Genomic DNA, 16,504 nt, shown 5'->3' on the forward strand with positions numbered 1-16,504 from the left:
ATAAACATAAAATTGCAGATGTGCTGCCTAACAAATTAACTAGATTTTTTTTTTTAAACAGATGTTGTTGAGGTTTTGGGAGACAAGAGGACGATCAATTCTACACAATGCATGTACCCTGATCTCTGCAAAACACTAAACAATATTTATTTTTGTGAAGAAGGTCTTCGTTGTCTTTTGGCATTCGTATTACACTCAAACAGTCATACTGCAAAAGTGGCTAGGTTTTCTAAAAGCCCAATTTTGTATTGCTGTCTATGCTTTATAACTAGCTGTAAAAGCTATGGAAGGAAGTGGGAAAAAAGTGGGAAAAAATAGGGGTGGGGGAATCTGACACAGACACACAGGACATGGGGAGACTCTGAAGAGACCACAGAGCTGTAAACCTAGTCACTTTAGGTTTTAGTTTATTGATGTTTGTTCTCGTGTGTTTGTGATCAAATAAAGATGCTCAGACGGAATGGTTTGTCTCTGGCTGCTGTGGTGAGAGTCCCGTGGCATGGTCGACTGCCAAAACTGTAAACCAAACTTAGTGTCAAAATGAACACTTGAACATACATCAGTGTGTTTAGAACTAAAATGACAAGTTTGTATTTGATGTCTACTCATACTTTTTAGTTTGGTCCATGTCCCATCTGCTAACATGGAGGAGCCGGAATTTGGGACCTTTACTGCAGCCAGCCACACTTTGGCTTCATTTTCTGGGTTGCGTCTTCATCTTCGTATACATTCCATGGTTGGCTGCTTGTGTGCTCATGTATTTTCCAATATGATGCTGGATGCAGTCCATCATTGAGAGGTAATTCAATTGCTGTATTATATTTATAAATATATATACTTTAATATTAGTGTTTCATTGTGTTATGTAACAACACTCCTGGAATGCCAGGAATAATGAGTTATACACTCATATACTTTATACCTTATGAACCTTATAATAATGAGTTATACACTCATATACTTTATACTCATACTCATATACACTCATATATTTTATGAGTTCAGTAAATCAGTTTTGGGATGAGTTTAGGCTCTGAAGGATTCTTTTAATGGACTTATTCCAGTGGCTCGGGAACCTGAAAACAACACATTTGCACGTCCCCTAAAGACGGTACACCGTGGTAGGCGTGTGACACACGCGCGGGCTTGTGGGAAATGTAGGCCATCCTCCGTAGCTCACCAGGGCAAAGCGGTCTGCGTGTCAGCGAAAGACTATTTGACCCACAAGGCTTTGCTGTGTTCGCGCCTGCGCCGTGTGTGTTTTCCCTCCATGTGTAGGCGAATCCCGTGCAGGCAGAGCGCGTCATGTCGCTGCCGTAGCGGAGCTCCGTGCTACATGTTGTCATCTGCCTCCGGTGGTCGCTGCATTTTGTTTTGACAGCTGCGTGTTTATTTTTTTTCTTTTCTCGCAACCCCCGTCCCCCCCCCCCCCCCGAAGAATGAGCGAAAACGACGACATCGACGTGGACAGCGATGTATGTGCTTTAGCTTCCTCTAGAAGTAGCTAGCCAGCTTGTTAGCCAACTTTGAACATTCCCGACAACCGACCTGCACTGGTGCAGCTAACGAGCTAGCTGAGGCTATCGGCTAGCTAGCACCACATTGTAAACTGGTGGCGGGGTGAGAATGCGTGTCGCGGAGAGTTAGCTAGCTAGTTAGCGCGTAGGTGAGAGTCAAGACTGTTGCGTTAACGTAGCTCGACGTCGTGTGTCCGGACGACAACAACAACAAGTCGCTCGGTGCAGTGACAGCACTGCTGCTGGTCGTCCATGTTAGGGCAGGTGCCTGGGGTCAGGCTCGGGTGTTAAAAGGCTGTGTCCCCGGGGCAGAGGCGGTGACTCCGTGCTTTCATCACCTCTGTACACAACGTTGTTTATTTAGTTGAACTATGTTGTCCTTATGTCTCAGATGGTAATTGTCTGACAGGAAGCAGCTCTTGACATGCGGGGTAATCCCTTCACTTCAGCCGAGCTATATATAGCGGACTGGTTTGTAGCTAGCAGGTTCAGATCATCCATATTCCCCTAATCTTTAATTGCTCGGATGCCATTTTAATCAGTGTGTGTGTGTGTATGGTCATTTCACCAACGTGGCTAATGTAACGACCCTAAACATGAGCACAGTGTTCCTCCTGAAACCTGTCCTGTTGTTTCTAATCGTTCCTCCACATTGACCCTGCAGTGTTGTGCTTTAACGCCCACAGGATCCAGTGTGTGTGTGTTCATGTTAGCCCTGCACGATATATCGAAAGATATCGTCGATGCGATATCAACACACGTATCGCAAAAACCAAGCATGTCAATACAGTTGGCCGATCAGATGGAGCCCTGCTGCCCGAGGTGACAAACGAAAGACATTCAGATCATTGGCGGGGTTTTCTGTCAGTGAATCATTGTCTGAAAAGAGAAAACAGAGAATTGGGAAACAGAGTCAAATCAAATCTCGCTCCTTCTCCGACTAAATTCTACTGTGGAAACTGCAAGTGATCACTGTTTCCCCGAGTCAGATTCATCAATATGACCGTTTGATTATATCAAAGAAATGTGAAGCTTATTTATGATCACAGAACCTGAGGGAAGCAACACACAAACTGCGCTGCTCTGTGTGTGTATGTGTGTCTCTCTCCCTCCCTCCCCTCTCTCTCACCTGACGCCTCTGGCTCGCTACAGTATATAAGTTTATTTGTTTGTCGCTACAATAATAACAACGATCATCACATAATGATCGATTCTTTTATTCATGAATGAATTCCTCATTCAGAGCAGCGCTAGTAGCCAGGGACTGTTTATGTTTATTTATCGCAAACCATATCGTCATCGCGATATTAAACCACTTTATCGCATATCGCATGTTTTCCTAATATCATGCAGCCCTAGTTCATATTGTTGCTTTGTTGGTTAATGGACATGTCAGGTTTGTGTGTTATTTCCCTGCAGACGTGAGGACTTTATTCAAATGCCTGAGCATGTATTTGATGTCATTCAAAACTGGATGCTCCGGTTTTGGATGGTCAGAGAACCGCAGTATGCACACATTGCTTAGCCTGCATTGCTCAGTGTGACTCATGTTGCAGGATCATTCATTTTGGTGGTTCCTCTCAGCGTGCTCTGTCAATAGATATCAATAATTATCAATATAAGTCTCTCATTATTGTGTAATTTAAGTTTAAAGACTTGTTTCCCACAGAATAAAGTATGTGGGTAATGCTGCAAAGATAAGGATAAAAAGAGCATTTGTGAGTCTGTCCTTTGATCCAGATTAAACCAAATTAAATGGGTTCTTCTCTGACCCATAATCCCTGCCTCTATCAAGTTTCACTGTAATCTGTCCAGTAGTTTTTGCATTATCATTCTAAATAATAAAGTAGAAAACAGAACCTTTTTGGCATAGGTAATTAAAAATATATCGTTTTCATATCAAGTTTGTGATAACAATAATGACCTAGAAATGCATTTAAGGTCATCAATTGTTCTGCTTCATCAAGAAATATAAGGCTGATAGTCTATTGTGACTGAAAGTTTCAATCATTACAGAAATATGTCTGCAGCCTCTAACCTCAACCACAAGATTTAGAGAGACAGAATCTTTGGTCCTGTTAATATTTACCAATGCAATTTGTATAATTTCACCTTCAGGCAGGACAGGTGTTGATCTCGCATCCCTCACTTTAGACTGACTTGACTGTTAAGCAACAGTAAAGCTGACATCAGGTGCTGAAGAAGTAGACTGTAGATGAACACAGTTGTTTTCAGTCATGGTGACAGGTGTTATTGAACCCTCGTATCCGATAGGCACGAATTTCTGTTGTTAGTTATTGAACATAAATTAAGATTTTCTGGTTATACATGGTTTGGTTCAGCCAGAGCAGAGAGTGAGCTGAAATCGAGTTTGTGTGTAGGAAAGTAAACATAATTAGTTCAGTTTCTGTAAACAGAGACCACATCTTGAGACTCTTCATTTTTGCCATGTGAAGCACTTTGTAGGACGTCAAGAAAATGAGATTTGCACATACGGAAATGCGCTCATGTGTTAGAAGAATAACATGGAAATCAAGTAACAAACCTTCTTGTGACTTCAGTGGTTTTAACTTGTGTGTTTCTGTAATTGCTTGTGAGTTTTTTTTATAACAATTACAAGTTCAAACTTTGTCTTTCCCTCTGTAGGCAGACAAGCGAGCACATCACAACGCGCTGGAGCGCAAACGCAGGGACCACATTAAAGACAGCTTCACCAGTTTACGAGAGTCTGTGCCTGAATTGCAAGGGGAGAAGGTGAGTGGAAATAAATATTCCATACTCTCATAACTCTACTAGAAGACTAATGAAATCATTTTGAAAGATGTCATCAAGTTAAGATACAAGTGGATAATGTGGGAATCCTGCATGCTCAGCAGCCTTTCTGACATAAGGTGCCTGAATTAAATGCGCCAAGTCAACATGTTCTACATTGAAATAAGAAAATAACATGGGTTAACCACTCTAAATGTAATCAAATCATCCATTAATCCCTGCATTTGCCAGCTAACTATTCCTTTCGGCCAGAAACCCTTAATGAGACACTCCCTAGTTAGCCTAACCTGTTTGTTCAGGAAAGCAAACAGATTCTACACAGTCCGTATAAACACTCTGCCAGCTTTGTCTTTTAGAGTTTGTATGTAGTTGTGCATGTAAAATGAACTGTATGTTGACCCAAAGACAGTCAAAAAAAATATAAACCAGAATTCATTCATTAGTTACATGAATAACATGTTAATGCTGAATAAACCGACACTTCAACATTGCCCCATCTTTTTCTGAAATTTCTGCTGATAGAGCTCTGTTAAACAGGCCTCCCGAGCACAGATTCTAGACAAAGCTACCGAGTACATCCAATACATGAGGCGGAAAAACCATACCCACCAGCAAGACATCGATGACTTGAAGAAGCAGAACGTTATGCTGGAGCAGCAGGGTAAGTGTTCTTGTAGTTGTTGATGTGCAATGCAGTCATGAGTATGGTATTCACCCCCTACTGCAGTGGTTCTCAAACTTTTTCTGTCACGGCCCACTTTGGGTCTGGAATATTTTTCATGCCCCACCCATTCCCCCACCTCAACAAAATGAGCCAAGTTTAACAGGTGTATTTACATAACATACACATGAACATTAAATCCACATTACTTTTAGGAATTTCTGACAAAAAGTTGTTTGAAAAATCCTTTTTCAAACAACTTTTGTGACATTTGTCGCTTATTTAAAAAAATAGTGCCATAACTTTGCTTAAATTCAACATAATTGAAGTACTTTTGGTGACATTTATCACTACATTCCTCCATCAGTCTGTAATTTTTCAATAATAGAGAAAAAATTAATTAAATTAAAATCACTTTGTTACAAAGATGATAAAGCTCAACCAAAAAGAACACATGCATGTGACTTGGGTGTAATGTTTCTCAGTGTCTTCTTAATTTGTTTGGTCTCATAGATTCTATACTATATTTCTGTGTTTGTGGACTGCTTACAGTAAGAGCCCTGGAGAAGGCCAAGGGGAACACTCAGCTCCAGACCAGCTACTCCTCCGACAGCAGCATGTATACAAACCGCAAAGGGAGCGCAGTGTCCGCCTTCGACGGCGGCTCTGACTCCAGCTCTGAATCGGAGCCAGACGAGCCGCCCAACCGAAAGAAGCTGCGCGCTGAGCCCAGCTAGGTTCTCCGCACTGACCGTCTTTACCCTCCAGACCTGACTCCTCTTACCTTTCCGCACTTAGTCCTGCCTTCTTACGCTACTCCAGCAGACAAGTGGAGACTTAGTGAGAGAGGTGCTATCATGTATGAAACGCTTCTACCTTTCTTTTTCCTCCTGGCAAGTATCCCGTCACTCCTCTTGTGAGATCCCCAGAGTGAGGCAGCTGTGCAGTTGTGAAGGTATCGACGCTTTTCGACCCTCGTGATCACTGTTTATAATCTACTGTGGAGAAGACAAGCTTCAGCAGAGCTCCAAAAAACAACAACTTTCCTTTTGTTTGGTTGTTTTTAACATCCACTGCAACCTTGTGGAGGAATCGTCAAACTTTAAGCCCTCAAGAAAATGTTTATTCGGGATAGTTTACCTTTTTAATATTCATACTTTTCCAGAAAAAGAATGTGAAAAAAGTGTACGGTTTGCAAGATGCAAACCCACCTTCATATTCAGTGTAGGTGACTGAAGTTTTTGTCTTTAAAAATGTTTTGTGTCATCAAATGAATCCCTCTATAGATAGTGATGCACCAAAATTGATTTCTCACCCTCATATATATTTATATGTCTGACCTCCTTTATGTTTGAAAACACAACAGACAACACAATAGGACGAACAAGTTGACCTGTTTCAGGTTCAAAAATGTATTTCCCTCTATTTGTATTGTTGAATGAAGTGTGGGTATTAAAAAAAATCCCCTAATGGATACTGAATGTTACACTGCAGTTAAAGCGCAGGGATCCTTATTTTTGTTAATAGACGTCCATGTCGGTGTGTAGTATAATACACGGTATACTCTTAAATGGTGTCAGTTCTGCAAAAGAAAAGCCTTCCCTCAAATTTTGGCCTCTGCTGGGAACGTTTATCCTTCCTCTCTCTCTTTTCCTATTTTGCAAATTAGTGTGTATGTATGTAATCAATATTTGTTTGGACCATTCCATGCAAATAACAGGTATGTTGTACATACTGCCAATGATTGTCTTGCAAGATAAGGCAAACCTTTATGAGACTATAAATAAAACTATTTTATCCTTTTGGGATGTACTGGTGATTCAGTGTGTTTTTATTTTTTTTAAATAAGATCTTAAAATTGCTTTTAACTGGTGACTAAGTTGATTATGTGTGTGTTGAGTTGGAATGACGTGATTGACTAAGCTAACATATAAGTTAAGGAAATAATTAGAGTTGTTTAATGAAGTTGCTATTGGGGTTAAAGGGGGGTAATTTACTGGAATATTGAAGGATATTTGCTCCTGGAAAAGCTATAAATCCCTCAGAACGACAACCAAACTAAATTGTTAAACGTTAAAATTATTATTTAAATGTTTTTCATTATCTGGTAAAGACAAGGTTTGTTGGTGCTAGGTGTAACTGCTCCCAGGTGGATGGAGTTCTATGTGTGTTTATGCATTTTTTTTCTTTTTAATTCCTGCCACCGCCCTGTCTGTGCTGTTTGTTTAAATGATGAGTTCTGGCTCTGCCTGTATACAGTGTATCAGTGAATATATAGACTCAGCTCACAGTGATGAGTCCTGACTGACACTCCCACTGTTGGAGGCATCCTCCTCAAGGATGCAGGGCATGTGCTGCCTTCAATAAATGTAGGAAAGTGTAAATGTATGAGCTGGATAAACTTGACGGAATCGGAATAATATGACGGAATAATACAGTTGACGACGTGGAAAGATTGTTATTTTAAAAAGTATCTAAGCCACAATAAAATGAGGACATTGTTTGGGCTGTATATAAGGCTGGTGTCTAATCCTAGATATTAATGCTTTTATTTGATTTCAACTTTGCATTTATGTGATACACAATTCAGAAGCTGTTGTCCTTGAAGATATTTGTGTAAACAAATTAATCCCTCTATTTATAGTGAGGCACCAAAATTCACATGCCCCATATTATATTGTTATTTTTCTTCCACAAAACACAACAGGATGAAGAAATGGATCTGTTGTTTTATTGAATTTAACTGTTAGTTTTCCTCTATTTTCATCGTTATTATATAAAATGTTGGTATTAAATATCCCCTAATGCATACTGAATGTTATACATGCTGTTAAAGGACAGCGATCTTTATTCTCTTTTGTTAACGGAAATATTATTAAGTAGAAAATATTGAATCCACAACAAAAGCAGAGGTAAGCCTGACACTGACATTGTGTGGGTTTAATTCCAGAAGGCTAATCCTGGACCTTAATATTTTTTGGAATCAGAATTAGTAGGTTTTTCCAAGTAAGTTTACACACATACACTGAGCATAATGACAATAAAGAACTTTGAATTTTAATCTTTGAGTTTAATTGTATCCACTGTACTTTACAAACTCAGCGTGTGACCTCTGAGCATAGAGATTTCCGAGGTGTCCCTGAAGGCAGCACAGGTCTGCACACAGAATGGGAGTCATCAGTGTGTAGTTTGAGGCTGAGGAAGAAGTCATGTCGTCCGCAGTGTTGTGTATGTTGTAGTGTGTGGCCATGGCCAAACAGTACGACGTGTTGTTCCGGCTGCTCATGCTCGGAGACTCTGGGGTGGGGAAGACGTGCATGTTGCGCAGGTTCACCGAGAGTGAGTTTGACCCGTCACACATCTCCACCATCGGTAAGAAAGAAGCTCTCCAACAGGTTCTGTGGTCTGAAGTCATCATGTGTGTCTGAGTGTGTCAGGTTGAACCGGATCAACTTTGATGCTGACATTTTACAGAATGAATGTTATTGTCACTTTGTATCTTTCACTTGTAACGGCCTATTGGATATTCAGAGGAATAACTTGTCTGAAGCAGACCTACTTAGCCTGTAGGATTAGTGCAAACAGCCTCAGCTCATAACTGCAACTGAGTGAAAAACACGTCAGCACCAGCTCTGAGAAAGCTGCACTTGTTCATGTCCATCCTAGAACTACACAACATATAGTACTGCTTGGTTATTTTTGCACATTTACTTTGTACAGTGAGCTGTAAGTATTGCACGTGTTTATATTTTTATAACTTTCATTTTTAGAGTATAACTTTCACTTGTACTTACAGTACAGTTTCTATTTACGGTGCTCAGGGTGCACCAAGAAACCAAAGGGTCATTCCATGTCAAATCAAACGCACCTCCTCAAGAAACAGTGTCGTTATGAAACCATCTGGATCAGTCCCCCCAAAATGTCTAAATTCTTTCATCAAGAGCCATGAATTATATTCTGATAAATCAAGGAAAATGTTGAAAAACTCCCAATCTTGCATAGAAAATGAAAATAAATCTCCAGGATTTGCTCCCCTGATCTGGATCCACCAATCCGTCCAGTAGATTTCGCATAATCCTGCGAACAATCAGACAAAAGAAAAACAAACAAATGCAGATGAAAATATAACCTCTGCATGCTGATTTGTTAACATGCAAAATCTATAAAACCCAATCAAGGGAGATGTGGTCAGTCCCAATCGCAGAGCTTCCCCAAAAAGTTCAAACAGAAAAGTTTGACATGGAATGACGCTGAGGCAAATTCCTTGTATTTGAAGAACTACATGCCAATAAACTTTAGTCTGGTAAAGGGATGATCTTAAGGGTGGGGATGGATCCAGGGATTGTGTTTGTCTCTTCCTTTTACATTGCGAGATAGGTCGTTTTTCAACGTTTTCAATTAATGAAAGAAAATCCGGCATGTTTGGGGAACTGATATTTATGAGTGTATGCAATTTGGTGCAGCTTGATTGAATTTAAGGGGACTCTGCTGAGTGCCATTCCAGTTCATCCTGTATTTGTATTCACAGACTGTAACTTGCAGACTTATGAGCTCATTAGTGTTTCATATCACAGCGGCCTGTTTCCTGGCTGGGCCACAGCTAATGACTTGGATGACAGGGGTTGGGAAAACAGTCAGCACATGCTTCCTTGGCAGGATGTACCACACAGCTTACTCTGCTGGGTTGTGACTTTAATATAGAAAGTGCTGTCGTGTGGAGTGGAGTCTACTTCTGGGTAAAAGGTCCGTCAACTGGCAGGGTGGAAAGGCTTTGCATGGGATTAAACCCAGTTGTTTGAGAAAGTGCACGGTCTGTAAAATCTGCTCGCTTTCAGATCCCAGATATTGTGATTATTGGTAAACCTCAGTGGACCCTCAAGTTCTCCCACTTATAAGCACTGTGTCTGTGCAGAAAGCTACAGACGTGCAGGTTGAACAGCCGGGTCTGTTGACTGCACGGCTTTGCATACATTATACGGCACATAGCTACAAGGTGTCTTGAAAAAGGTTTGTGCCTTGTAAGAATATCTGCGACTGAGCTGTGCTTAGAGCTGAGACCACTATCTGAAATACTGCTTTTGTTTAAAGGGAAAATATTAAGTAATGATATCCACATATGAGGTTATCTGTTGACAAATCAAAATAGAGATAAAAAAAGTAGTACAAAGATACTAAAAGTAAAATAAATGAAAGTAAAATAAATAAAAAAGATAAATAAGTATGAACATTTAGAAATAAGTGGAAAGAGATAAATAATACAAATACAAAAATGAAATAAAAATAGAATAAAATGCCCTCATAACATGGCTTAGTTAAAGGCACTTGAGAATAAAAAATGTTATCAACCTGGTTTTAAAAACTGCTATGGATGTTTTATCAGGCAGTTGGATCTGTGCCTAAAGTGACCTCTCCATGTTTAGACCTTGCTCTGAGTACCACTAGCAGACCAGCTCCCTGTGATCTCAGGGTTCTCGTGCATTGAAATGGGACTAACATGTCTCTTAAGTATTTTCTAAGGTGCTATGTGGTCCACTGAGAGCAGAACTATAGTTGAACAGCAGCCGTAGGAAGGTAGCAATCTAAACATTGAAAGCTGCAGCATACTGCACATTTCTGAATATGAAATATATGTTATACAGCATGTAGCATGATGAGTAGAAATACTTTAGGTTGCTTTTGCTGTATATTAACCAAAAGAGTGACTCACAGTTACAGACAGTCATTTCTGAGCTCCCTCGTCCTGTAACCTGGCAACGGCAGGAGACCACTGTTGTTCACAGCCGTCCTCCCCCCCACCCCCCCCCCCACCCCCCACCCCCATGTTGAAATGCAGGGATTTGAAAGTTGACATTATGTCATTACAAAGCAAGAGGGTCTCTGAGCAACGCTCATTAACTGCTCACAAACGCACATCAACCCAGGTATGGTAGTAAGAGGCAGGATTTTTCAGTAAAGGTTGAAGTTAACCTCTTGTTTTCTGTTTGCAGGCGTGGATTTTAAGATGAAAACACTAGAAATAGATGGACTCAAGGTGCGAGTACAGATATGGTGAGTTACCTGACTTTTTTATTTCGATACAAAATGCATATTGTGTGGTCCTCTTTTAGTTTATGGGTATTTTTCTTCATCCAAGAGCAAGGTTGATTTCACATTCAGATTAGACATTGCTCTCACTGAAAACTACCCCAACTGCCCATGCTTGTGCTCAAACGGTTTGCACTCAGATATTTTGTCGCATGGACAGATTTTCCAGTTTCAGCTCTTCTCCTCGTGCTCACGCTGCCTCTGTCCAAATGTGAAATGTCTGCTCTCGGACTTCTCCTCTGTTTTCAGATTTTTTTGTGTTTGAGTGCGAGTTCACAGTTTGAGCCCAAGCAGCTGCTTTTTGAGTGCAAGCGCAGCGTTTGGAGTGAAAGCATTACAAAAGCGGAACGTGAAACCAATTCGTCCTGCTCTCAAACTGAAAGGCCGTGCTCTTGAATGAAGAGAGGATAAAAACCCTCCATATTGGTTCATGTGTGCTTGTCTGGTGCGCAGGGACACGGCTGGTCAGGAGCGTTATCAGACCATTACCAAACAGTACTACAGACGAGCACAGGTGATCCCTCCATCCATATACATTAAACAGTCACTGGAGTCAGGTGACCTTCGTTCTTTAATCCTTCCTTTTATGGATTCTGGGGCAGGGTATCATCTTTGTGTACGACATCACCAACCAGGCAGCCTTTCAGCACATAGCCAAGTGGGCCAGCGATGTGGACGAAGTAAGACAATAAACATTTTCATTTGACTTTACCATGACCTGGTATTTGTATTACGGCTCACTGAAGTGTCCATGCTTGCTGCACAGCCAGTGGATTAGTGTGAATGACAGGTCCTGTATCCCCATTCTCTGGGTTGTGTTGTCATTCTTATTGTTGTGGCTTTGCAGTATGCACCCAACCAGGTGCAGAGGATCCTGGTGGGAAACAAGTGTGATGAGGAGCTGAGGAGGCAGGTGACAACGGAACAAGGAAGCAAGGTCTGATGGATTGTTTGTTGTCTGGTTTGTATATTTGTTTGTTTGTTGTAAGCAAGATTACACAAAATCTACTGGACGGATTACCATGAAACTTGGTGGAAGGATGCAGTTTGTTTGAGGATCTGGATCAGGATGTGGATCCAGGAGTTTTCTGTTTCACTTTCTTTAACATTGTCAGAAAGGGAATATTTCAAGATTTTCCTTAATTTCTCAGAGAATAATGAATGGATCTTAATTTTAAATGTGTTTAGGAGAAATATATTTATGAGTGCATTAAAGCTGTGAGACATGTTTGCATTTTTAACAATATCCAACTGAATCTTGCAGCTTGCAGAAACCTATGAGATGGAATTCTTTGAAACCAGTGCTTCCACCAGCAATAACATCACAGAGGTAGGACAGCAGAAGCATCAGACATATGTTCAAATATTGTTGGGAACTCGCTGCGACTTCCTTTTTGTCTGTATATTAATTATTGTTACTCCTCCCCCTTCCTTCAGTCCTTCACTCGTCTGACGGAGCTGGTGTTGCAGGCTCACAAGAGAGACACGGACCACTTGTTGTCCTCCCTGGACGATTATCTAGAGAAGGTCGCTATGGAGGACGAGGGGAGTAAAGATACTGACGAAAAAGTTCAGAGGAGTTGTGCCTGTTAGCAAAAACCGCCATAGCTGATCCCTTAAGACACCTGTCCCCTATTGTGACTTGACTTCAAGCCTCCTTCACATCCTCCTTCGTGGGTGCTGTTGCGTCTTGGACAAGGGGGTGCGTGACTGGTTGCACTTTTTGCAAGGTGGTAAATGCAGTTAGCAGCAGCTGCCAGCAGAGGGCCCAGTTTTGCGGCACGACCACTGAAGTGAGTGCGGTAGCGAATTCTGTCCAGCAAATCCATCAGTGCACATGCTGTGTTCTTTTTCCTTCATGAAATGTAACTTTGGACTAAACATCCACTTCATCTGTTCTCCATTGCTTTTGTTGTCTTGCTGCTTTTTATTTGATTTGCCGTCGTTATATCAACAAACTGATCAATAACATGATTTCATATTGAAGAAATCAGTCTGTTAAGGGGATTCTAGATGCTGTTACAAGGCAGACAGAGGACAGGGTTGAATTATTTACACCTGAGACCATGCAGAGAGGGATCCCTTTACACACTGGACTAATTTCCTCAAGGGAGCCACTGCCGTGCCATGTTCGGTGACCTTTGTGAATGCGCCACATGTTTATGTACCATCCTGAATGTGCATGTTAAGTTTGTTTTATGAATGTGACTTGTGTTGCCGACTGCAAGTTGTGCACGGACGCGTCATTGCTGCTGCTTAATTTAATGTTTTTTCGGGGTCTGCTGAGGGGCCACAGCCATTGTAATTTTAATGTGTAATTTTAATGGGAAAAGTGGGGTAAATAAATTGAAATGTCGTATTTAAATGTAATTAATGTGGGTATCTGAGCTTTGCTGAGTCACTAAGTTTTGGACTGATGGTGAAGTTGGGTCGAGAGAGCAGCAACAGTACATTCATTCATTTTTCATCACTTGCTCTGAAAGATAGGTGATCATCGCTTAAATGTTTGATGACCGAGAAAACTGATACATGTCTTAAAAAATACATAAAGCCAAATAATCGCTAGAATACAAATAGTTTTCCCTGCTCAACACTTTGATTTGACTCAGATTTGAGTATATATATTTAAATACATGCTTATGATGATCATAAAAGTCTAAAATAATTCTAGTTATTAAAAAATATGTTGTGTTTAGGGTAAAAAATATGAATATTGACACTGTTCTGAAAAGGATACCACACTTCAGTGAATCAAGAAACTGCTTCAGGTATTTGTGTGTTTTCAGATTCTACAATTTATCAGAAATTTATGAGGAGTATTGTGTGTCAGGTGGAGATCAGTTTCCTGCAGAGCTATTTGACACCCATGAAAGAGCAGCTTTCTGTCCCGACCGAGTCAGGTGACCAAGCTGGCGGGACACTGTCAAGCACCAAGACCCCATCCAACCTCCAGTGTGGAAGCACAGGAGCCAAGATGACTTTCATCGCCAAGACCTTCTACGACCTGAAGGCCACCAAGCTGGAGGGCGACTCGGTGGACTTCAACGTGTTCCGGGGACGGGTGGTGCTCATCGAGAACGTGGCCTCGCTCTGAGGCACCACCACCCGGGACTTCAGCGAGCTCAACCAACTTCAGAGCAAGTACCCCCATCGGCTGGTGGTCCTGGGTTTCCCCTGTAACCAATTTGGTTATCAGGTGAGTTGATACCCTCCAATAGCTGGTCTTAATGTAGGTTAGAAATCTCATTAAAGTGCCATATGCGCTTGCAATACAAACATTTTGGGATAAAAAATATTTTTTTCTAAATCTAAAGCTCTGTCTGGCTAATTTGCATGAGCTTGTCCTGTCTGCCTTTGTGTGTATTTAGGCAGATTCATTCTACCTGACTCCAAACAGATATTCAAAGCCAATTCAAATCCATTATTTGAACAGGATCTTAAGCGTTGGAACACTCCCCATATCCTGGCAATGCTGAGTTTCACTCCTTAAAAAATGGGCATCCTCCCATGTTTGCTTTACACTGTGAGAATATTTCCTATAATATGGAATATGGTTGGTTGTGTGTTTAAGTGGGCAAACTGTAGCTAATGCTGATTCTTCAGCTCTGCTCCTGCCTTTAGATTTGAAGCATCTGTCTGACACTCTCATGGAGATTGGACTTGATTGCAACTGTATAATCACCTTAGTTTCTGTTAGCATCAAAAATTGGAAGCAAACTTCGTCTCTAGAGCCTTTACAGTGTTGCTGTGTGGAATATATGATTAAAACAAACACTTGTGTTTCGCAGGAGAACTGCTCCAACGGCGAGATCCTGAGCTCCCTGCAGCATGTGCGTCCAGGCGGCGGCTTTCAGGCCGGCTTCACCATGTTTGAGAAGTGTGACGTCAACGGAACAAACACGCATCCCGTGTTTGCCTATCTGAAGAACAAGCTCCCCTACCCCGACGACGACCCCAACTCCTTCATGCAGGACCCCAAGTTTCTGGTTTGGAGTCCTGTCTGCAGGACGGACGTGTCTTGGAACTTTGAGAAATTCCTCATCGGGCCCGAAGGAGAGCCCTTTAAGAGATACAGCAAAATGTTCCCCACCATTGACATCGAGCCTGACATTCACAGATTGTTAAGATTAACCAAGAACTAAGAATAGCCCCCACCTCATAATGACTTCTCATTTATCAAAGTCTATGCTGATGTGCTGTCCTCCACACTTTTAAGTCTTATTAAATGACGGTGATATTCTGAAACACTGAGAGAATATTATCTGAGGCCTTGTAAGTGCTTAACAGTAATGGATGGATATTTTCAGTATATTCTTTAAAGCACTTGTGAGCATGTTTTGTCATGTAAAGAAAATTATGCTGTAGAGTTGCAGGTTTAAAGTATGGGGATAACAACATGAATCACTGGAAGAACATTATGTATTTCCTTCTGCATGTGTTTCTCTTTCTTGTCCTATGTTAGCCGGGCCAGCAGATGGTGCTACAGATTCGATCAAACAAACAGACAACCTCTGTAATGCATTAACATTCACAACACACGCTCACAAAATGTTTGCACTGGAATAAAACGTTAAAACTCTCACTGGTGCAGCATCCTTCTTTTAAATCAGACTCTAGGCGTTCATGGTGTGCGCCTCTGCTGCAGGTTGACAGAAATAGCTGTTGTCATGTCTCTAACAGCTCTGAATGGACATAGTAATGAGGCTTGAAACACAGTAGGAAGGATGTGCATTTGTGATGCATGTTGTCACTGCACATTAAAATGCTCACTGAGATAACTCACAGGCCGTTCCTCTGCATTATGCATCCTCCGACCTGCTGATTCACTCTTTATATGCCGAGATCTCCACAAATGCACTGGATCTACATCTTCCTGTGAGGTCTGCTGATACCAGTTGCCTGGACAGCTGCAGGAATGCTTTAGTGCCACAGTGACACCTGAAGACCAGCCCTGAGTCACAAATTCATGAATCTGTTGCCCTCACTGCCGTGTAAAGAGCTATTTTCCTGCTTGAGTTTTGATTGCAAGATCTGCAGACTAGCAGTGACTCGGATCTGCTGATGATGTCAGAGCCACAGGCTGCACACGTTGCTCCAGGGCATTTGTGACAGCAGTGAAAGTTAGTCACCCGACACAGTTTTGGTTTTCATTTGTGCTGACTGTATTAGTTGTAGCTTGACTCACTACCGTTGCTCATTGTGGTGACATGACACATGAAGGCATTTCAATAATGAGGTAATCCTGCTGGTCAGCGTTTGACTGCCAGGTAGTTAGTGTAACCTATATAAGGAGCAGTTACTGGATGAGGAATACATGGGCGCTCTCCATTCTGCTCTCCCACACATTCACATGCAGCTTGCAGAAAAATATCCCGACAGATAATTTATGTATGAGATGAACCACTCCAATCAATTCTATAGAATAGGGTATTGATAGACTAAAAAACCCGATGGAGTAAGACAAACAATT

The 16,504-nt window shown here is 41.4% G+C and overlaps 3 protein-coding genes across 4 annotated transcripts; all 3 read left to right on the top strand.

Moving 5' to 3' along the window:
• The first annotated feature begins 1,419 nt into the window (after positions 1-1,419).
• LOC133015858 (protein max-like) lies at positions 1,420-6,762 on the top strand. Of its 2 annotated transcripts, none has more exons than XM_061083142.1 (4): positions 1,420-1,475; positions 4,164-4,271; positions 4,812-4,950; positions 5,503-6,762. In XM_061083142.1, the coding sequence occupies exons 1-4, from the start codon at positions 1,440-1,442 to the stop codon at positions 5,685-5,687; spliced, it is 468 nt and encodes a 155-aa protein (XP_060939125.1). In that variant the 5' UTR covers positions 1,420-1,439; the 3' UTR covers positions 5,688-6,762. The 2 variants fall into 2 exon arrangements, with proteins under 2 accessions (XP_060939125.1, XP_060939126.1); XM_061083143.1 differs by having other exon boundaries at positions 4,827-4,950.
• A 1,436-nt stretch (positions 6,763-8,198) lies between these two features.
• Positions 8,199-12,683, top strand: LOC133015857 (ras-related protein Rab-15-like). The gene is made up of 7 exons (XM_061083141.1): positions 8,199-8,322; positions 10,938-10,998; positions 11,488-11,548; positions 11,637-11,714; positions 11,882-11,971; positions 12,299-12,364; positions 12,472-12,683. The coding sequence occupies exons 1-7, from the start codon at positions 8,199-8,201 to the stop codon at positions 12,625-12,627; spliced, it is 636 nt and encodes a 211-aa protein (XP_060939124.1). The 3' UTR covers positions 12,628-12,683.
• A 1,316-nt stretch (positions 12,684-13,999) lies between these two features.
• On the top strand, positions 14,000-15,176 carry gpx2 (glutathione peroxidase 2). The gene is made up of 2 exons (XM_061082862.1): positions 14,000-14,230; positions 14,823-15,176. The coding sequence occupies exons 1-2, from the start codon at positions 14,009-14,011 to the stop codon at positions 15,174-15,176; spliced, it is 576 nt and encodes a 191-aa protein (XP_060938845.1). The 5' UTR covers positions 14,000-14,008.
• Positions 15,177-16,504: the final 1,328 nt, after the last annotated feature.

This window comes from Limanda limanda, chromosome 12 (genome assembly GCF_963576545.1).
Source record: "Limanda limanda chromosome 12, fLimLim1.1, whole genome shotgun sequence".
Taxonomy (NCBI): Eukaryota; Metazoa; Chordata; class Actinopteri; order Pleuronectiformes; family Pleuronectidae; genus Limanda; species Limanda limanda.